Below are 23,866 nucleotides of genomic sequence, written 5' to 3' on the forward strand. Positions count from 1 at the left end.
GAGGAGCGCAAAGATAGATTTAAGAAGTGGATTACATCTCCAAACTCCTTTACTGCTGCTAGTTTTGTTGCAAGCATGAAAACCGTCTACAGATCTAACAGGTAGTGCTCAGATCCAGGGATGTCAACTTTCTTCCATTTTTTTCCTAAATCCTAAAAATATAAATCACACCAAGTAACGCTGGTGACGGAGGATGTGGGATTTCAGGGTTAGAGAGCACAGCTCTGATGGATGTTAGTTCCTGCTTGGTTCCTCATTACTCAATCAACTCCTCCCAACAGAAACATGTCCACCATAGAAAGACTTCTTTATCGTGTTTTTATAATTTCATCAATGCAACAAAATTTAAATTTTTTTAAACAGTGCGGTGACAGGCGTTGAAGCGGCGTACAATGGGAGTTTTCACTGCTCTTTACTCACCTCATGCTACTATGTGACATTTGGTCCAGGATAAACATTTAATCATGAATGCTTATTATATATTTAAGACCACATAGTCATTTTCTATAGTGGGATTTTGCATTTAAAGCCCGTGTTACCATACAAGGCATATATAAGACATTTCTGCGACTCCAGACAGTTTTATTTTTTGTTTTTTTTTGGTCACATATGGCCCTTTGAGCAATTTGGGTTGCCGACCCCTGCCTTAGACATTAGTAAACCATGCTAAACTACAGGAAAATAGACGACAGATTATAAATATCACATCACATACTCTGTTTTTACCTATTGTTAAGTAATTATAATAATAAATATGTTTGTGACGGATAAACAGACAGTTTTATTTTTTTACGTCGACAGTACACGCACAACTGTAAAAAAGTATTTGTAAAACTACATCCACTTATTCTTAACACTCATTATGTAGAAAATGATATTTGGATTGCTCTACTAGTCTTTGATCATTTAAAACATTAACATAAATGAACGTCAACTAAATATGATTGAAACAGGGTTTATATTTAAAAAAAAATACACGTGGCTAACAACAGAACTACTATACGGAATACAACCTATCAATCAGTAAGCTTTTTCAAAATAGTTGTGCATTTTGTGAAATAATTACCAAAAGTACCTGTCACGGATCTTCCTGTATTTTGATCTGGCCACCAAGCACTTCAACCTAACTGGATGCATTAATAACCTAAATTTCTTCGCCTTCCGCTGCCAGGACTCTCTGCTCTCTATGCCTCTGAATCTTACTGCCATATTATTTATGTACTTTTTTCTTGTTCATTTCTCATTTAATAAATTCTAAGCCCTAAAAAAACATGGAAAATCCTATGACTTGCAGATCAGTGGCTGCATCAGTGCCCTTCATAATTTCTTTTTCTTTAGTTTTCAGCTCAGAGTACGATCAGAATAAAATTAAATGGTTCAGACCTTTTTGATTTAAAGATTTACTGTATGAAATTTCACATTAGTATTTGCAAGTTCAGTTTTGTATGAGCTTAAAGAAACGTTTTTGATAGGATCACTTTTGTCAAGTAAACTGCTTAAAAAATATAAAAAAAAAACTCCCATTATCAGTTTCACTTAAACTCTTTTAGAAATAATGTTTCTTTCCAGAGCTTTGATGGTTCCCTGCTTGACCATTGCTTATCTAATTCTGAGGACCAATGGTTTCTGTCACTATCTATCACTCTACCTCCAACTGGTTGATCTTATTTGGATCAGCGAATAAGCGCAGTTAGAGTACGACTGAGCTCCAGAAGATGCTAGCTGCTGTTTTCCCTCTTTTGTCCTATCCATCATTGTGTGTTACAATCTCTTGTTGATTCCCTCAATTTTAAATCATTTCTCAAAGCATCCAGCTGCAGGGAATAGAAGATCGAGTCTTTGCTGATCTAATGAACAGCATGGCCTTCTATCTGCAGAGAAACAATTCTTGACCTTTTCTCTGAGCTCACTTCAATTGCATTTGCCCTTTTTGCAGTTGCTTTCAACTTAGCAGTTGAAACAAATGTTTTAGCAGAAGCAAAAAGTAAGAGTCTTCTTCTATTCTTCTATACTGTTTTATTAAAACATGCACCTCTTTCCGAGTGACTGTTTGTTGTTTTAATGAACAATCTGTTTAAAATCAGTGCATTTAAGAAACAGAGAAAGCTCAAGGATATCTGATTATGATATTTGACACAATAAATGGTATGTTTTTAAAGTATTCAACATCGAATGAGACAGTAATGTACAGACAAAATATTTGTCTTAAGCACCTTTAAAACTAATTGATTTAGTGGAAGTGTAAATATGTTAAATTCTGTATGGCAGTTTATTTAATGGCACATTATGTTTTGTTTCCTATCGTAGTAAAAGTACTTAGTATTCTGTTAACAAGTACGCTTCTATAAAACCGAAAGTCAGCTGATGTAATAAGACTACTCCTGGTGCAAAAATGGCCAGCTCTTTGCCCACATTAAAACACATTGTGAATGAATGTGGGACACTACAACAGCATGCTCCAACCCATTTGAATCTGTGTGGGATTGTCTTTGATGTAAATAAAAATTTAATTACTGAAAATACTCAGTGGAAAACCTCAAAGATGTAACCACAATCACCCTGGCCTCTGCAGCAGCAGATTTCTGAGTGCTGCTGCATGTTTGTTGGTTTGGCTTTATAATGATGTGCATTTTAAGCTCATTTCCTGTTAGCTTCGGTTGGATTAGCACATCAATCTTGTGATATATGAAATTTTTATGGAATCCTATTCTTCTAGTGTAACTAAGAGCGAATGAAAGAAATGCTGAATTATTAAAAGTCAGCACATAAACATGGTTCATTCATTTCGTCTAATTTATGTTTTGGATATGCTTCTGTATTTCTGCTGACTCCATTTTTGAATTTTCCTATAACATAAGATCAAGTTTAAGCATCATCTTCTGTGCCATATGTGTTGGAGTAGGTTAGTTGGAGCCTATCCCAGTTGGTCCTATGCTAGAATCAGTGAGTTCAGTTCACAAAAATAAAACTCAGTATTTTATTTTCAACAATGACAACAATGCATTGGCTACATTTAAAGCTGCCAGAATTAAGTAGCTTCCTATAAAAACATAAAAAAGGTTAAGCTTTGGTAAATTATTTCATGGCCGTTTGAATACTCTGTTAGTTTGTGCCACCTTATATCTCTTCTCTCATTTACAGACATATATGCTGTAAAGGCATATAAGGTACAGACATCTTCTCTTATTCATTTAGTATTCTTTTTTGGGTTACGGATTCCTTAAAGAGTCTGGAATTTGTATTAAAGTGTAAAGCAAAAAAAAAAAACGCATATATATATTTTGTTAAAGATTGACATTTTACGCTCTAAGTTCTAAAGCCTATAAAGCCTAATTGGTATTTCCAATACTGTGTTTATTTTAAAGTTTAAAACTGCTTGCATGCTTGTTCATAACGTGATCTGTGACAATACAAGACTTAATAATTATTTTTTTTTTATTGTTAGTATGACCTCTATGTGGCGCAGGAGGTAAAATGTAGCAAAACCAATGTAGGAGTAAAACCCTGAATATAAATGTTAAATCATATATATACATTTTACAATGCATACTTTATGCATGTAAATATATATATATAAAGTTTGGTCATGGAATCTCTTATTCTAAAGAAATTACATAAGTACTCCCATCATGATTCAAAAGGCAGGAGAACAGGAGATTGCTATTTGATTTGCATTTGACTTGGAATGTAACTAGAAGGATGGACCTCTAGGTTGCTTAAATACATCAGCGCTCAAACTACGCATACCGACGGAATTGACAAAGACTCCTGAATAGGCGTCGAAACGGCTTCAAAAAACTGAGCAAAAGTCTGGTTTCCTTCCAATTTAAGCCTGTTTTGTGTTTGCCATGACCCAGATGACTGAGAATTTACACGGGCACATATATAAAAATATTACGTCTAAGCTTATATATTTAGGTTGAAACTATTTCTACATCCTATATTTATATATACATTTTATATTTACATATAAATCTTAAATCTAATTCTAATCAAAAATCTTAGATATAAGATACTATAAGAGCTCTAGATATAGATTTCAGACTTGCATATATTATTGCATCCATTTAGATAGGTGATGTAGAAAAAGATTAAAAGTATGAATTTTGATAGAACATTTAGATATAGATTTAAAAAAAATTTATATCCCCCAACCCCATACAACTCTAGATTTAAAAATATGTTATATATCAATGGCAACAATATTTATATTCTAAGTGATGTATATCGCTTTAAGTGGTATTATCTAATGTTCACTACAAGTTAGTCAAATGGCTAAAGTAACATTAATCATGTCAATATTATCTATCCATCCATCCATCCATGTTCCTCCGCTTATCCAGGGTCGGGTCGCGGGGGCAGCAGCTTAAGAAGGGAGGCCCAGACTTCCCTCTCCCCAGCCACTTCTTCCAGCTCTTCAGGAGGAACCCCAAGGCGTTCCCAGGCCAGCCGAGAAACATAGTCTCTCCAGCGTGTCCTGGGTCTTCCCCGGGGCCTCCCCCCGGTGGGACGTGCCCGGAACACCTCACCAGGGAGGCGTCCAGGAGGCATCCTAACCAGATGCCCAAGGCACCTCAACTGGCTCCTCTCGACGTGGAGGAGCAGCGGCTCTACTCCGAGTCACTACCGGATGACCAAGCTTCTCACCCTATCTCTAAGGGAGAGCCCAGCCACTCTACGGAGGAAACCCATTTCGGCCGCTTGTATCCGCGGTCTCGTTCTTTCGGTCATGACCCAGAGTTCATGACCATAGATGAGGGTAGGAACGTAGATCGACCGGTAAATGGAGAGCTTCACTTTTTGACTCAGCTCTCTCTTCACCACGACGGACCGGGATGGTGCCCGCTTCACGGCAGACGCTGCACCAATCCGCCTGTCGATCTCCCGCTCCCTTCTTCCCTCATTCGTGAACAAGATCCCAAGATACTTAAAATCCTCCACTTGGGGCAGGACACCCCCCCTGACCCGGAGAAGGCACTCTACCCTTTTCCGGCTCAAGACCATGGCCTCGGATTTAGAGGCACTGATCCCCATCCCGGCAGCTTCACACTCGGCTGCAAACCGATCCAGCGAGAGCTGCAGATCACGACCTGATGAAGCCAATAGGACCACATCATCTGCAAAAAGCAGAGACGCAATCCTAAGGCCACCAAAACGGATCCCCTCAACACCTTGGCTGCGCCTAGAAATTCTGTCCATGAAGGTAATGAACAGAATCGGTGACAAAGGGCAGCCCTGGCGGAGTCCAACTCTCACCGGAAACGAGCCCGACTTACTGCCAGCAATGCGGACCAGACTCTGACACCGGTCATACAGGGACCTGACAGCCCATTTTAAAGGGCCCGGCACCCCGTACTCCCGGAGAACCCCCCACAGGGCCCCCCGAGGGACACGGTCGAACGCCTTCTCCAAGTCCACAAAGCACATGTAGACTGGTTGGGCGAACTCCCATGCGCCCTCCAGGACCCTGCTGAGGGTGTAGAGCTGGTCCAGCATTCCACGACCAGGACGGAAACCACACTGCTCTTCCTGAATCCGAGGTTCGACTATCCGACGGACCCTCCTCTCCAGCACCCCCAAATAGACCTTGCCGGGGAGGCTTAAGAGTGTGACTCCCCTGTAATTGGAGCACACCCTCCGGTCCCCCTTTTTGAAAAGGGGGACCACCACCCCAGTCTGCCAATCCAGGGGGACTGCCCCCGATGTCCATGCAATGTTGAAGAGTCGCGTCAGCCAACACAACCCTACAACATCCAGGACCTTGAGGAACTCCGGGCGGATCTCATCCACCCCCGGGGCCCTGCCACCGAGGAGCTTTTTAACCACCTCAGCGACCTCGCCCAAAGAGATTGGAGAGCCCAGTTCAGAGTCCCCAGGCCCAGCTTCCTCAATGGAAGGCATGTTGGTGGGATTGAGGAGGTCTTCGAAGTATTCCGCCCACCGACCCACAACGTCCCGAGTCGAGGTCAGCAGCACACCATCCCCACTATAAACAGTGTTGGTGCTGCACCGCTTCCCCCTCCTGAGACGCCGGATGGCGGACCAGAATCGCTTCGGAGCCGTACAGAAGTCTTTCTCCATGGCCTCTCCAAACTCCTCCCACACCCGAGGTTTTGCTTCAGCAACCATCCGGGCCGCATGCCGCTTCGCCTGCCGGTACCCATCAGCTGATTCCGGAGTACCACAGGCCAAAAAGGCCTGATAGGCCTCCTTCTTTAACCTGACAGCATCCCTCACCGGAGGTCTCCACCAACGGGTTCGAGGGTTGCCGCCACGACAGGCACCGACAACCTTGCGGCCGCAGCTCAGATAAACCGCCTCGACAATGGAGGAACTGAACATGGTCCACTCGGAATCAATGTCCCCCACCTCCCCCGGGATGTGTTCGAAGTTCTGCCGGAGATAGGAGTTAAAGCCCCGCCTAACAGGGGACTCCGCCAGACATTCCTAGCAGACCCTCACAACACGATTGGGCCTGCCTGGTCTGACCGGCATCCTCCCCCACCACCGGAGCCAACTCACCACCAGGTAGTGGTCAGTGGAAAGCTCAGCACCTCTCTTCACCCGAGTGTCCAAGACATACGGCCGCAAGTCCGATGAAACGATGACAAAGTCGATCATCGAACTGCGGCCTAGGGTGTCCTGGTGCCATGTGCACATATGGACACCCTTATGCCTAAACATGGTGTTCGTTATGGACAATCCATGACGGGCACAGAAGTCCAACAACAGAACACCACTCGAGTTCAGATCAGGGCGGCCATTCCTCCCAACCACGCCCCTCCAGGTCTCACTGTCATTACCCACGTAAGCGTTGAAGTCTCCCAGCAGAACAAGGGAGTCCCCAGGAGGGGCACCCTCCAGTACCCCCTCTAAGGACTCCAAGAAGGGTGGGTAATCTGAACTGTTGTTCGGCCCGTAAGCACAGACAACAGTCAGAACCCGTCCCCCCACCCGTAGGCGGAGGGAGGCTACCCTCTTGTTCACCGGGGTAAACCCCAACGTACAGGCGCCGAGATGGGGGGCAACAAGTATGCCCACTCCTGCCTGGCGCCTCTCACCGTGGGCAACTTCAGAGTGGAAGTATGTCCAGGCCCTCTCAAGGAGACTGGTTCCAGAACCAGAACCATGCGTTGAGGTGAGACCGACTATTTCTAGCCGGAACCTCTCAGCCTCACACACTAGCTCCGGCTCTTTCCCCACCAGCGAGGTGACATTCCACGTCCCAAGAGCCAGCTTTTGCAGCCAAGGATCGGACCGCCAGGGTCCCCTCCCCCGGCCGCCACCCAACACACATTGCACCCGACCCCTATGGCCCCTCTCACGGGTGGTGGGCCCATGTAAGGGGGGACCCATGTTTCCTCTTCGGGCTGAGCCCGGCCGGGCCCCATGGGTAAAAACCCGGCCACCAGGCGCTCGCCATCGTACCCCCCCTCCAGGCCTGGCTCCAGAGTGGGGCCCCGGTGACCCGCGTCCGGGCGAGGGAACGCTGAATCCAAATATTTTGTTCATCATAGGGGTCTTTGGGCTGCGCTTTGTCTGATTCCTCACCTAGGACCTTTTTGCCTTGGGTGACCCTACCAGGGGCATAAAGCCCCAGACAGCATAGCTCCCAGGATCATTGGGACACTCAAACCTCTCCACCACGATAAGGTGGCAGCCCAAGGAGATTATATAGTTTATTGAAAAATAGGACTAGACTTTCATCTAGTTAAAAAATATGTTTTTAAAACATACAGAATTCAAGGAATCGCTGGAGATTTCCATTTGTCAATTGATTTGAAATGTTCAATTCATCTGAAAACAATGGCCTCATCTTAAATATAATTTTGTTCATAATTCTATTTGGGAAGTGAATTTACCAACAACATCTGATTTTCAGCTTTATAAGTAGAATAAATTCAGCAACAAACAAATACTTTCACAAAGGTTGTGTGTTATAGATGCATGAGTAGTTTCCTCCTTTTGCATAATCTGATGGTCCCTGTGGCGTTCATAAGGTCTTTATGCATTCAGGCGTTTGAACACTTTTTCATTCCCTTATAGCTGCGGTTGTATATAAAACAGGTACATTTGGAGTTTTAAGGAATTCTTCTTTTTTTTTATATATAACACCATCAAATTGACATGATAAACTGAACACATTTCTGAAATTGTTGTCAATGTTATATTTTTTGACTTACAGCAGACATGCTCAACATGAAAGACCCTTTGACAGAAAAAACGTAACATCAAATTAGCAGATAAGGATTTTTCCTATCCTAATGAGTAAAAAGCTGGATGTTGGTTATTACAGGCTGTGGGGAATGTAGTCCAACATTATAGTTTTAGAACTTCGTAAAATGCTAAACATTTATTTTTCTTAGAATTTATGGACCTTTGTAGTAGTTTAAGATAGCTTTATCTGTCGGCTGCTCTAACTGTCATGTTCTAACTCTTCCTAAAACATGTACCGTAGATAAAGTTTTACTAAAATATTTATGCCCCTCTTTGCAACAGGACAAGCTTATGATCCAACTTACATGACAGAACACAATAAAGCAAAACAGTAAATAATTTACCTAGGTTCTCAGGTGGATCCTTCTGTTGGTTGTGATTTGCAATAACAATTAAAGATTACCCAAATTTCGTTTTTTTTTTTTATTTCAAATTGGCAAACAGGCTGACAAGGTTTGAATATGCCACTATAGATACAACTTTTAAACCACCCAGTATGGGGAATATTTGACATGTGTTTGTAGAATTTTTGTTAAAACAGAAGCTGCATTACTTTTCAATGGAAAATGGATAGCAGTTTTAAATGATTTATACATCGTTGGATGTAACTATATTTAGCTGCATCAAAGCATTTCGCTTCATAAATATTCCAGCTCTGCTGTTATCCGTTAGTCCTATAAAAAGGTGCATGGTTTCCTTAATGTTAAAAGATTAAATTACAAACAACAAAAATTACATATGTTATATCTTGACCAGCCATTTATAATAAATCTGTATGAAAATCTACACATGTTTATATTTTAGTACTACTTTATCCTAAACAACAGCTTTTGAAAAAAATGTACGAGTGAAATAAGCGTTTTCATATATTTTTTGCTTAAAAAAAACCCAAAAAAACTCTGAAGGAAATATTTATAAAAAAGAAAAAATTCTTTACAACCTGCCTACATTTAGCATGACTTTGCCATCTGGATACTGTCATTCAAACTGACTCTATTTGTGTGGCTTCAAAGCTGTCAAATAGATAAAAATCACTTCAAATAATCAGAACTGTTGGATATAATTATGTGATCTGTGTCTCATTCACTCCTGAGCTTCTGAGCCATCTGTCTTCAGTGACAGTGATACTGTAGTGATAATCCTGTTTTCAGACCAGTGCCAGTGAAGCATGCAGCCTTTTTTGCTTGGTTTAATATATCGAGTCATCATTTTCATTATCTTCTCCGTTTTGGGCTTTCAGCCATTATCTGTGCCTTAGAGAGACAAGCTCAGTAAACAATAATGCACTCTGTATCCCTAAAGCACATTGTTTAAGATTATATCCCATTATCTAATGCAGACAAAAGAGATGAGGAACAATGGCACAAAAAAAGCAAAAAAAAAAAAACTGAATTGTAACAAGTTTCGAACACCAACACATTCCAGTGTCTCTACGTCAGATGAAACAGGAAAATAGATCCAGGATTATTCATTATAAAGACCCTATCCCATTGTTTTTTTCATTTAATAAGATAGAACTAATGTTTATAGTACCCACATAGATAACCCCAACTGGGTGTTTCCATTTTTTTTCCAAGCAGGTAAGCTGTTTTAAAATGTCCCTTTTTTTATGGAGCTACTGTAGATCGGTCTCAGTTTTAACAAAAAGATAAGTGATTCACACAAGCACAAAAAATCCATACACACAAAGGGCAAGATCTACAAACGCACAGAACGATTGATGCAAGCATACAAGATCCACATATGCACAAAACAAGATTCACCAAAATATTTCTGGTCCATAAACAATTATAAATTTAAATACATACTGTATTACCCGTGGTCTTTAAACTTCACTGCAGTTGTGTGTGGATTTTTGACACTCCCTTACACAAATGCATTTTTTCAAACAGGGAATGGTTTGCCACCAATCACAAAGCTCCCTTGTATAAGCCAATCACAAGAAAGTGGGATGACTTACCCCAAAATCTGCAATTGTAATCACATTAAACAGGAAAAGGGATGTCGAGAAGATCCTGTTAGCCAAATATAAATTATGGTAACAGCAGATTGGTAACTATTAGAGCATAATTCTTATATATTCCCAAAACCTAAAACCTTTTATTTAAATTATTGGATGCAAACTAACGGTACTGGCAGATTTCTCATTTCCATCAAAATATTTATTTTATACCAAGAGGTTTAAAGTTTAACCAAATCCAGTCACAACAACTTTCAAGAGTAACTTCAAAACAAACTTCTTATCACAGGCATGGATGAAGAGATGCTAAGTTTGGAAGCAGAGAACAAACATAGTTCATACAAAACAATTTTGTATAAGTCATCCCTGTTTCAAAACTCCATAACAAAAAGAAAATATTTGGGCAGAAACTACAAATATGTTGTTGATGGGACGTTTTATATGTCAATAGTCTTTGCTTCAATCGTTCTGTGTGTGTGGATTTTTTTGTGCTTGTGTGAATCGTTCCGTGCATGTGTGGATCTTTGTCCTGTCACATATGTGTATTTGTGAAAAGTGAGACTGATCTAGCCCAATGTTTTTTGAGGGTTAAATGTTCTTGCAACAGAATAATGAAGAAAACTAATCTTTTACAAGTTTTCTCCTCAAGGAAGCTAAATAAGACTCAAACTTTTAAGGCCTAAGCATTGGATACACTCTATACTGTCATTCACACCATGGTCAAACCAGAAAGCTCCAGCTGCAAGTTGGCTCCTCAGTCTCAAGAAGGACCTCAGTTGCTACTTGCTTACTTGTGTAAAATAAACCAATAAACCAAAACTTTGCTGTGTTTAACTGTAATACGTATTGATACAAGAATATAAATTAATAGATTAATAACTGAGACCAAGATGTCAGACACTATTTCATTGGACTTATTTCGAGAGGTTCTTAAAGATAGACAACAAGCTTCTATGAAACAGTGTCACTGCTTTTAAATTGTTTTTATTGTTTTATATTTGTGCATATGTATTAATTGTTTTTTTTTTGTAGCCAGGTTGCAGTGTATTGCAGATCTCTGCCCAGGTCCCCCTTGAAAATGAGATCCAGATCTCAACGGGGTTTACCTGGTTAAATAAAAGAAAAAAAAAAAAAAGAAAAAAAAAAACTGCTCTCTCTGAAGATTCCTATAATATGGTTTATCCAGTAATTGCAACCCTCAGTCATTTCTTTTCAGCATCTGAGAAGAAATGAAAAGTTGAAACCTTAGTTTAAACTTTATTGTTGAGGTGGCCAGCACGTTACCTGTGCATACTGATCTCGTGTACACTGCATTGTTTTGGCCCAGATGCCAATCTGGGCCAAAACAAAAAAAGTGTTTTGTAAAAGTGCTACGATACAGTTGGTATAACTACAAAGGCGCTGTACAAACTTAGTCACTAAGCTGCCTAGTTGAAGTGCACTTAAACCCTAAAGCCAGGCGTATGCTGTGCGATTTATTTCAATCGTTGCACGTAGCTACAGCTCACACTGTACGACTAACCGAAGGGTTAAGTCATACAGGGTGAGTTCACAGCTCACGATTTATGTTCGGTCTGACGCTCTGATGCGATCTACCTGCTCACACTGTACGACTAAAAACCACGTCGGACTCAGCTCTGCAGGGAGATGGAGCTGCTCTGACTCGTCTATCTGGAAGCCAAACAAATAGAAGGGGAATATTAAGCTCACTATAGTGAAACGCTCTGCCTTGGCAATTTGTGCACAGAACTGCATTTCACTCATTGCATCCCTGCCACACTGCTGTGTTTAGATCTGAGAGGAAGAAGAAAAAGAAAAATCCCTCTTTGCGAATGTGCCCTGAGTGATTTGCCCACGACGGTCGGGAGAAAATCAAACATATTTGATTTTCTCCCTGACCTCACGATTCCTGATCAGGAGGTGGTCGTGCGAGGCTGATCGCCCCTGGTAACCCCCTGTACACTACACGACGCACAATCAGGATCAGATCACAAAAAATTCTCTCATGACTGGAAAATCGCCCTGAAAATCACACAGTGTACGCCCGGCTCAAATAAAACTACACAAGACTGTTCTGTGACCTTTAGGTCCATTCACTACTGCTGTGTTTTGTAGAAGCACCTTGTACATGTTACAGTGCCAGTCAGAAGTGGAACAAAAACTAAAATGTCAGACTGAAGTTTTCATTTGACTCCTATAGGATTACAATTGGCTAGGCTTGGCACAGAGGTTTTTATAGGGTATCAGTGTATTAGATCTTCAACCTCAAAGATAACTTTTCTCCTGATTTCCTCTTCTTCAGTGAAGGCATTATCATTTTAATCTTCATGATGCAAGCTCATATTCCAACTGCAGAGGTCTGCAGACTGCCACTGGACTGGACTGTCCAAATTCAATATTTTTAACACAATTTATGCAGCATATTCTGCATTCTGCATTCTTCTCTTTCAAATTTGGAAATAGCCAGATTAATCAAGTTCAGTCAAGTTGATGATTCAAAATACAAGCTTTACAGTATTCATAGTTTGTTTTTAACTGAGTGCAATGATGCACAAAACGAAGTGATGAAGTAATTTAGCATAACTGAATCACTGCGCCTACTCTGTGCAGGAGTCCTGTTGCATTTACAATAGATAGTTTAACACAAGGGAACCTAAAAACTGCTGTAACATCTCACAGCGGGTCACCAACTTAATTAAATGAAACAGTACAGACTACATAGACAAATAGTGATTCTAATTATGAATAATGGTTCTTTCTGCAGAGCTTTGGGGCTTTAGCAACATTAAAAGATTTAGAGAATATTGATAAAGGGCAAATAGAAGGATCAGTGAGTGGTCATGCTCATTGGTCCCTTATGCAGCTTTAATTTCACTAACAGTATAACTCGTTTAAGTCCATGCATTGAGCAAATTCTTTGCTAAAAGATAATTACGTAAAGTCTAAGCTTTAGTAGAGAACACCGGCATTAAAATCCAGTAGTAATATTACTTAAATGACTATTCAAATGGACCAAGTGTTAGATAAAACAAGTGCAGATTTGCAGTGTGTTAGGTCTTTAAAGAAGAGTGAGTGCTCACTGACAAACTGGGAGGCTTGTTCAACCAGCAAGATACCCACATGAGACAAAATCCTCTGCACTGGTCTCTGGTATGGAAGGAACCGGCTATTGTTCTCAAATAGATTACTGGTAATAAAGGAGCTTATATTTGGGAAGGGTATTATTATGATTCCTTAACATCTGCAGTGAAACATCATGGGCAGAAATATTTTCTTTTGAGGATTAAGGAACAGCACTATGTCTCAAAAATATTCTCTAACCTCTAAATAAATATGACATCCACAGTGTCTCTGCAATTACACATCAGATTTCAAAGGAAATTAGTTTCCGTAATTCTAAATTACCTTTCTTTTTGTATTCCAACCCTCAGAACTCACAAAGGGTAACTAAGTAATAACTAAAATCCAAGTTTCTGCATTCAATCCAATAGTTTATTAAGTGCCGTTACAGAAAAAAACTAAAATTTGGACTTATAAAATTGTCAAGGTATGAACTCCTCTTGGGAAATCTAATCATAATCTTGTTTTTCTCTGCTCAGAGTATGTGCCTCTTTATAACAGGCAACCTGCATTAAAGATAACTCGAGGAAGAGGGTAACAGGAAGCCGAAGGAGCTGTGCAAGGGTGTTTTAAGCGTACAGACTGTAATGCACTGTGCCAGCCACATGGGGAGTATATCAATGCAATGGCTTATTGTGTGACAAACTATATGAACTTTAATGTAGATGACAGAATTCCAACCAAAACATTGAGATGCTTTTACTATAATAAACCCTGGATCTGAGGGAACTTCTAAACAAAAAAGAAAGAGTCTTAAGGAAGGTAGAGGATTTCTCAGGAGTACACAGATTTAACTTAAGATCAAGATAAGGAAAACAGAGAAGGCATACAGGAAGAATATGGAAAGCAACCTCCAGCAGAACAATATCAGAAATGCATGGTCAGAGATGAAGAACATTAGAGGCTTCAATCAAAAGCAGGATCAGAAATTTCCAAGTTTAAAAAGAGCCAAATAATTATACTTATTCCCAAATAGGTTCAGTTCAGGAGCAAGCTCAGCATCCCTCTGTCATATATAAAGTCCAATGGACATTCCCCCCACATTTGAAATGTTGTATTTTCCTGAGAAGATGAAAAAATTGCCATGAACCATCCTACCGTTATGTGTTTCTTCATGGCCAAATCAGAAGATGGTTAAGCTCCCTCCCCTTTCAACCTTTCTGTTTTTAGAATTGACAGTTCAGGACCAGGCCTGCTTTCAGGCTTCTACAGCACCTCTTCAAACTTAACCTGAACCAGGACAGGATTCCTGTGATGCAGAAGACCTTCTGCCTTGATCAGACTCAGAGGAAAACTTAGCAAAAACCCTCAATTGACTGTAGACCTTTTGCCCTTGCATCACACATGATGAAGGTGTTAGAGTGACTCATGTTGAACCAGCTGAGCAAGCAAACAAATCAGCTATCAGGACCCCTGCAGTTTGCCTATTGCTGTGGAGTTAAAGTTGAAGATTGCATGATACTTCTGCTTTAATAAACCCTCTGTTATTTAGACAAGGCAGATAGCACAGTAAGAGTTACATTATTTAATTTTTCCAGTGCATTTACACCGTTCAGCATGATTTGCTTCACTACCTGACAAACAGACCATAATTTGTCATACTGAAAGTAAAGAAAACTAAACAGCTGGTTAGCTGCAAAGGAGCACCAAAGGGGATGGTATTCTCATCATTCATTTCTACTCTTTACACCTCTGACCTTCTTTACAAGACACTGTTATCTGTAGAAATACGGTACTTGAATGAATTGACTGACCGATCCTGAATGTCAACAAAACAAGGGAGATAATTGTAGATTTCAGATGAAAAAAGAAAAAGTTGAAAACTATTAACATCATTGGAGAAGAAATGAAGGTGGCGGAGGAGAAAGTACCTTAGATTTCCCAAAGAGAATAGATACAACTAGGACCTAACTAGGAAGCTGTCTACAAGAAAACAGAAACTCCATTAGCATTTAAACATGTGTAACGGCTAAAATTGAATAAACCAAAAGTTGGATGTTTTTTTAGTGAGTTAAGTCAAATCTTTGTGTAGAGAAAAATGCAATATATCTATCCATAGACTGTATTCATTGTTAGATTGCTGAATATCTCTGTTATAATGTGCAGACATATTTTATTTTTAACCTCTGTTAATTTTGTGTCACTGGCTTTTCTCAGAAGCTGCATTTTTAGTGACAGGTTTTAATAAAGGTGCAATTCAGCTTAGATTTAATGTATTCCTGGACTGTGTGTGCATGTGTGTGTTTTGGTGTGTGTGTTTGTGTGTGAGATATAGAATGTAACTGGGTTAATTCAAAGAGTAATGTGGGGTCTGTATTGCTGGAGGCATATGCCATGCATCCCACGTGCCTGACTTCCAAATGAATCAAGGCTTTTCCACAGTGTTGATGCCACTAGCGAAGAGCATAGTGCTTTTTCAAACACTAAATATTACATCAAATAAGCCTGGCTGTGTCTCTGCCTGGTGTCAGTAGAGAGAGTAGAATCAGTTTTTCAGTCTTGCAAAAACCTGTATTGCTGATTGTAAAAGTCTACACCCGGGTTTCTATATTTAGATACCGGTCTGGTTGGAAATATTTTGCACATACATTTTGATGCCATCAAAGTTGGCTTGCTTGCAGCTGATAAACATTTATATTCAGGTTCATGTCTCTGCAAACAACAAAAGAATATTGAGTGGTATCTAAATGTGTTACTTGTTTGCATAAGTACGGAATGATATATTGCATTGTGTGTGAGGTCTTATTGTCCTTGAAACACTGAGTATCAGCAAATACTTTGAAAACCTGTTGACAACTGCTTATTCTTAAACAGATTAGAATGATTTCTCTTCAATGCAATGTGTGCAATTTATATGATGAATCCAAGAGTGTATGGTTAAACTAATCTATGGTGACAGAAAAAAATGCATCTTGTGTATATTTCCTAAATAATAAACCTGGACCCCTGTTCCAGTCAGACTCAGTTAAGTTTTATTATTTATTCAGTAAATTTTGACTCAATTCAGTAGATTTTAAATATTTTTTTTATAGATTACCATCTTTAACAAATATCATCTCAAGCCAGTTTAAAACACACAATGATTTGTTTCCTATCCCGCAATTCAAAAACAATCAATAATACTTATTTAGCATAGAGTTAATTAAAATAAAAAACAACCAAACAAAAATAACTTTGACGTATTAACTTTACAGAAGTCTCTTACTTTCAACAAGCATAAAATGACAAGATAGTTCATTGCATGAAATGTTTTTAACTTATTAGCGTAACATTTTAATGAGTAACTTGAAAAAGGAAAGTAAAAAAAAATAAATATATAAAAGAGAGCATCTGTTAATATCACTGTTTATAGTAAATTGGGGATGATGAACTGAAGTTGGATGGGACACATGGGAAAATACCTGATCCCCTTATTGAGAAAATACCAAAGTTACACACTTTGTATAAGGTGTTTTTAATTGGACAAAACATAAAAGGACTGCATAAACTAAAGCATCATACATGTTTTTATTTAGATTTTGTAAGTCAGTAATAGTACTGAAATACCAAAAGGTTTGATTATTGGGACCCTATGACCTTTTGCTTCATGTTTATTTGATTTTGTGCAACACATAAACTGGGCCGAAAAGCACAACATTAATACCCAAGTGTTGCAATACCAGACAAATGTAATCAAGGAACAGTTGTTTTGCTTTGTTTGCTCTAGAAAGTCAGTGTCGTTTTGAGTAAGCATTCCTCGCTTTTAGGGCCAAAACATCCTAATCCTGAGCTTCTTTCTGTCACACTCTGCACATTATGCTGCATCAAGCTAGTGCTTCTGTTTTTGTGGATATGTCTAATAGGACTTAATCAGATCAGGTTCTCTGGAGGTACCATTTTGGTTACAGAGAGTCGTAATGGCCAAAGTAATGTTAAATTACTGTAAATTCTTGGTTTATATTTTGTAAAGCATTAGTTTGATTATCAGGATGATTAGGATTAAGTATTGTGGTTTGTTAGTTAATTTCAGTACCTAATGATAGCTACGTAATGTAATTTTTTTAAATCTTCTTTTAACAGATTGAGAAGATCATGACGTTGATTGGGGCTGGCATTGAAACAACCAAAAACAAACACCACACACCAAGCTCAGGTAAATATTTTCTTTTTTTAATGAGCAGGTTCTTTGTTTGCTCTAATGTGTAATTACCAAATTGTAATTACCTGTCTGTCAACTAAGAACTGAACCAATTTAGCTTAATTGTTTTCCATTGTGTCCATCATGACATAACATTCAACTGTACTGACTATAGCTCCTAAATACAGAAGTTTATATGTATCACCTTTAAGATATTTGCTGTGGTTGAAAGGATAACTGAAAATAACTCAAGAGGTCTTTGTTGTTTTTTTCTCCTTAAAATATCTAAATTTGCTGATAAACTGAATTTTATTTATCTTTGTAACAATCTTAGATATTGGTCTACAATCACTTATCATTAAGGTGTCCAGTTGTGACATCTTGATGCTCCTTGATAGCAGGAATTATTTTGTGCCCTCTGCCATCAAGGAGGTGAACAAGTAGTAAATGTCACTTGGTCTTTTAACTTCCCTTCCCTTGATGAAGTGAATCTGCTGCTGCTGCCGTGTTTGCAATTAACTTTTTTTTTTTGTAATTGTATGATTCTATTAATGTTTTTTTACATTGTTGCTAGCAAGCCAAAAACAAATTTCTGCCATCATTATGTATAGTAGGCAACAAAGTTTTTTTTTCTACTCTATTATAGAAAAGGTTACAGAGGTCTAAACTGGACAGTGGTTCGGTCAGTCAAAGGTGGCTTCATTTGACTAATAGGTAGGTTTCATCTGAAAATGCAAAAAATGCTTGAATGTCTGAAGGGTCCTCCGTTAGGATACTTATTGGAATCAGACAGCAAATAAAACAGTGTAATTTCTGCTACTGAAATGGGTGCACCTCTGAGAGTTGAATCATTATGAAAGACTGATCAACTCAGAAGTGGATTCTGAGTAACATAAAGGGTATGTCACTTTAGACAGCAAATTAGCATTGGATTAGGCCACCTTTTTCTTGAACATATTCAAACACATCTTTAGACATCAGAGACTGAAGAGATGTAGAAATAAAAACATACTTATAGATGAAAGGTTGAATTCAGGTTGTGTGTATATTCCTTTCTCTAATATACCTAAACATCATCAAACTAGAGGGAAATGTGAGCTTATTTTCCAGTATTTAAGTGGACATTTTAATAGCTAGATGGTAGGCCAATTGTTTTTCTGACTCTGGGAATTAAGCTGACTTTCATCTGAATGTTCATTGTTTCCATTTTTATCTCACAAGTTTTCCCTTTATGAAAAATACATCATTTTAAATTCTGCTCTGTCAGTTTCTTCCTAGTTGATTTATATTTTAATAGTTCTAAGTTTGATAGTGGGCTTCAGCGAGTGTCCTTCAGGCGGCACAGAGGGAGAGGCCAGCTGGCACCAGCTTGGTGTGTTTAGGTAACACAGTTAGCTACCTCCATTAGATACTTTCCTATAAGAAGGGTTCATCTTATTATGTAACAGCTTTTCTCAGTGCAGGACAGGTTTTTACACAGATTGGTTTGGATAAAAGTTTCATCAGTTATGCACTGTGTGATTCCTGGGTCACACTAATGCATGGGATGCCTCAAGACAGCAAGAAACAGCAACAGAAAATAGAGTCACTAAAAATAGGATAGCCAATACACAGAGAATCAGTGTGTTTTAGTGAATCCTAAATAAGGATTTTATCATCAGGTAGAGTTCTAAAGTTTTACCAAATTCCAATATCAATTTATATATTTTCTTATTCAAACCTTTTAATGAACACTAACTGTATTGTTTAGGGTCTCTGTCCTACTGTTGAACTGGTTTTAATCTAGATTTAGGTGTTAGATTTAATAACTTATTTGTCTCTTTACAACAGGTTGCTATATTAATAACTGAATTCACCACGTTTGTATGTGGTGGTTCTGTTGATTGCTGGTCTTTGTTGTTTGTTCAACAATTATGATGTTGGTTGTAATAATCAAAGGACTGGTTTTCCAAAGTGTTGTGGTTTATTCCAAAACAACCTTGCACTGCCATAGTTAAAACAATCTCTTTACTGCTTTCCCTTCCAATTTAGCCATATTTGACTCACCCAAAGGTTGAATTTGTTGTTGCAAAGACTCAGGAAAGATTTGCAAATGGCTTGAATGTCTTCACTTTATGAGAAAATGCGTCAACAATTTCAACTAGTGAATTATACGTTTAGAAAATGGCCTATTGAGATTAGTAGGCCACAATATTTCTCCACTAATAGATGCTGATGAAGATTCTCAGTCATCCATATCATAGTCATTCCGTAAAAGTTCAAAAAAAATCCACTGGACTTGGTTCTCAAGATTTGAAAACGTTTCGCTACCTCTCCAGAATTGAGAAAGCTTCCTGGAGAGTTGGCAAAACGTCTTCAAATCTTGAAAACCAAGTCCAGTGGATTTTTTTTAACTTTTACGGAATCCACTAATAGATGTTGTATTTGTAGGGGTCAGAGTGCTAAAGTCTATTTGTATGGTTAAGACCAGCAACCTTGCAAGAAAATTCGTCTTTGAGTTATTTGCAGTTGGTAATATATACATTTGCAAAGAAAATACAGGTACTATTGTTTTCTCTTAAATTTGTTCCAAATTGAAGGATGTTTTTCAATAACTGTTGTAATGTCCTCAAACTATGTTAAATATCTTAAGATTGTAAACAAATCAGTTTTTCGATTTTACAAAATCAATCTTTTAAGATCAAAATAATGGGATCCTGAGATGTTATTAAGAATGATTCTTAAGCAGGCACAACCCCAGACTTTGAAACAGTTTTTAATAGTCTATTGAAAATCCTGAGAGAGTAATAGGGTTAGCAAGGACTTGGATGGTGAGTCTCTGAAGGGAAAAAGGTGTGAATTAACAGATGAAGGTATGAAATGGTTTGTTGTTTAGGGAGAATGATGGCTTACAGTTACAGAAGGTGGGCAACATCCAAGAGGGACTGTGCTAGGTCTGCAGGGGAGTAGACATGATGAAAAGTGGTGGAAAGACGACAATGGTGATGTGTTGGAAGGTGGAAAGGCTGTAGATGGGATTGCTGAAACACAGATCTGATCTCATGAATGCAGTGTTGCAGAGCCAGAAACCCAGCTGGGTAGAGGCAGACCAAACCTTTCCAGAGGGCCGGCATGAGATGACAGTCCAGGATATTGAGGCTTATTGTAAGTGATGCAGTGATTGCTGGTGTTGAGCTGGATCCAGTCAGCCTGAGGAGGGAACACCCCACCACAAACACCAGCCTGCAGGCCTAAAAGGGTCTAACCATTGAAGCCACCCAGCGGAGGACCAGAGGAGGAAGACTTCTCAAAATCAGGATTAAGAGACGGGTCCAACAAAGAACAAAGGACCAAAGAGGCGCATTGACAATCCCGCGAGATAAACCCCAGGATGGCAGTAAAAGGGTGAAGAATGAGCCCACTGAGAGCGGACTGAGGATGGGACATAACTGCAATAGGGTCATCCATCCCCCCAGATCGGGTTGGGTAGTCAGGGTTTGCTGAATGGATCTTTCAAGCTCTCAGGTGAGGGACACAACAACACATGAGGGGGGGAAGGATAGTGAGGATGGAATATGTTGCAGGGACCTGAAGCCTTTAAAGAGCATCAGGTTTGGGATCCTTAAAACCTGGACGATATGTGATGGAAAGATAACGGGAGAAATACAGAGACCAACAATATTTACATGGGTTGAGACATTTACTCATTTGGATGTATGCCAATTTGTTGTGTTAAGTCCAAATGATTATTGGGAGCTGTGTACCTTCAAGGCAATGACTTCATTCTTCCAGGACAAGTTTTATGACTAGAAGCTCTTGATCACCCACGTCATCATTAACTTCAGTGAGAGTTCATATTTTTAGAAAGGAAGATTTTTGAGGTGAAGCTTGTTGTCAACTGAGGATCTTTGAGAAAGCGGCGCGCCAACACCAATATAGGAAAAATTTACTTCCAAGGTGAACTGGGCCGCAGGATCTTGATGAACAAGAACGGGAGAATCAAAAAACCTTTTCTTCGGCTCGTCAAAAGCCTGGTTTGCTTTGGGAGTCCAAAGGATAGTCGCTTTAGTTGAGGTAAGAGCAGTTAAAAGAGCGGCAATGTAACTGTACCCTCTGATGAATCACTAGAAAATGTTTGTGAAGCCTAGATACCGTTTGAGTTGTTTGCAGGAGTCAGGAAGGGGCCACTCTTGGTCTTCCTTGATCTTGGTCCATCTGCACCTGTCCACCCTCAAAAACATAACACAGAAAAGGAGGACACACAAAATCCACCTGTCTCTACTTTTACAAAAAGATGATTTTCTAATAGCCTCTGGAGGACCAATTGGACATGGGTCTGTTGGTCTTCCATGTAATCTTAAAAATAAGAATATCACCCAGGTAGAAGAACACAAAGATGGTTAGAAAGTTTCTGGAGACATCATAGGTCAAATGCAGTAAGACGGCAGGGGCATTACAGAGGCTAAAGGGCAGGTACCCAAAATGAACAATGGGTTTTGAAGGTGGTCTTCCACTAAACACCTGCTTGGATGCGGACCAAATGGTAAGCATTACAAAGTTCAAAGTAAAATTAGCTATTTCTAAAACTGGGATCTGTTCAATAAAGATTCAATGATTTAAACAATCAAACAAACGATTTTTATTTAAAATCTTGCACCATCAATAAGAGGTCTATACTTAAAGTACTGCTTATTATTTATGCTGTAGGAAAGAAATGATTAAATAACTAATTAAAATGTATCTATGGTCTAACATTTACAAATAATGCTGAATGTATCGATCCCTAAAATTGGTGTTTGAAGACAAATTTAGATTTTTTTGTCCCTTTAATTTGAGAAGAGTTTGCAGAGAAAGGTGTGCAGGAACCAAAGCTTTAAAGGCACACTATGCAACATTTTTCAGTTAATTAATGTGTTCCATAACATTTTGGATGATTAAATGAGTCATTTCAGGTTGAACAAAGGTATTCTGGGCCGACCCGCACCCACAGGCTCAGAAGTCTCGCGAGAGTCAGTCTTGCTTTACGGCGAGAACTGCTACAAGCCCCCACTTAAAAGCATTCTCGTTGCTAGCACAGTGGCGATCTTTGTGCAGTTATGCTACGTTCACATCGGACGCAGCAAAATCGTGTCTGCTGCTTCATTTTTACTGCTTGTACCAGTTAGTTCTGACGCGCGGCTGAAGCAGCTTTGCTGCTCTGGCTGCGCGGTGCAAAAGTGTGTCTGACGCGCGTTGGGCGGAGCTTCACTATCCTTTTGTCTGCCTTGCAGCTATATTTGCTGTGATCAGTGGGAATAAAGTAGTTTTAATATGTGTTTAAGTGAGAAAGTACACCTGAAAACGTAATCAGTGCAGTCAGTTCATTCAGATTATTATCCAGCCTTCAATATTTTTTCTGTCGGAGCCGCTCAGACCCTCACATACCAGCGGTGCGCCGACAGTAGGAATCCCTTCATCAGCAGCCTCTGGCCGGGTTGTCTCCTCGCGGTTCACCGCGGCAGCTGGTAGGTGTTTTTCATCTAAATAATCCAAACTGCAGGCAGCAGGATAATAAAAGCCAACATATTCTGCCGGCAGATTTCTGCATTTTAAGTTAATTTAGGTGTCAATAAACTGTTTAAGAGGAGTGATCATCAGCGCTGTGTCTCTCTCCCTGCGTCAGATGATTAAATGCGCCCGACGTGCTGCTTCAGCTGCTCAGACGCGCTGCCCCTGCTGCTCAAAACGTGCCGCGGGACCTTTTGCTGCGCCTTGACGCTCGTCAACCATTGACTTTGCATGTAAACTCGCTGCTTCTGTCGCGCCAACTGCGTCCGGTGTGAATGCAGCATTAGTCATTTGTTGCGTTCGCCTGTCTATCAAGCTCAAAACAACTGCACCTGGCTTGACGGAGAAACCAGGAGAACAGCTGTGCATATTTACGACAGTGCACTTTTACTTTCGCCCTCTGGGGGGGGCCTCACTGGAAAATCAACTGCGGTTGCATAGTGTACCTTTAAACCAGCTTTGTTCTTTAAGTACCAGAATATATCACTACTGGAAAGAAATCTATTATATTAGTCCCTCATTATTTTCCTCTTAGAGAATCCTCTTGTGTTCCTGCTTAGGTAATTTCATCTCCTCTATCTCTCTCTTGGCTAAAGGTATAGTTAGCTTTCTCTCCAACAGAGGAAAGGATTGCCACAGGGCACTATGAAATAGAAAGGCTCTGCTGGTCTCTTCAGGTTCCCTTTTGTGGACGCCTAAAGGGGTCCATAATTTAGAACTGAATACCACCTTTAGATTAAGTTACACAAAGCACAAGTTCATGTTTTGGTGTAAGAAAAAAGGTTTTTCTTTTTATGGAATAGCACACTGTACAGTGCAAACAAAAATGTATTTAACCAAGTGTCTGGAAGTCATCATAATCATTTGATTAACCAATCACAATTTCACTGGTGTAATTATTCTAAACAAAATTCTCATAGTACAGA

The 23,866-nt window shown here is 39.6% G+C and overlaps 1 protein-coding gene across 8 annotated transcripts in view; it reads left to right on the forward strand.

Annotated features, from left to right (window-relative positions):
- Positions 1-23,866, forward strand: part of anks1ab (ankyrin repeat and sterile alpha motif domain containing 1Ab) — a 74,036-nt gene that overhangs the window by 4,306 nt on the left and 45,864 nt on the right. For all 8 annotated transcript variants that reach the window (XR_005279429.1, XR_005279430.1, XM_038270550.1 and 5 more), the window contains exon 3: positions 17,357-17,429. Coding sequence is in view for 6 of the 8 variants with exons in the window: in XM_038270550.1 (XP_038126478.1) it covers positions 17,357-17,429 (73 nt within the window). In the remaining 2 variants the exon portion in view is untranslated. The remainder of the gene's footprint in view (positions 1-17,356; positions 17,430-23,866) is intronic.

Source organism: Cyprinodon tularosa, unplaced genomic scaffold (genome assembly GCF_016077235.1).
Source record: "Cyprinodon tularosa strain WSP-4 unplaced genomic scaffold, ASM1607723v1 ctg767, whole genome shotgun sequence".
Lineage (NCBI taxonomy): Eukaryota > Metazoa > Chordata > Actinopteri > Cyprinodontiformes > Cyprinodontidae > Cyprinodon > Cyprinodon tularosa.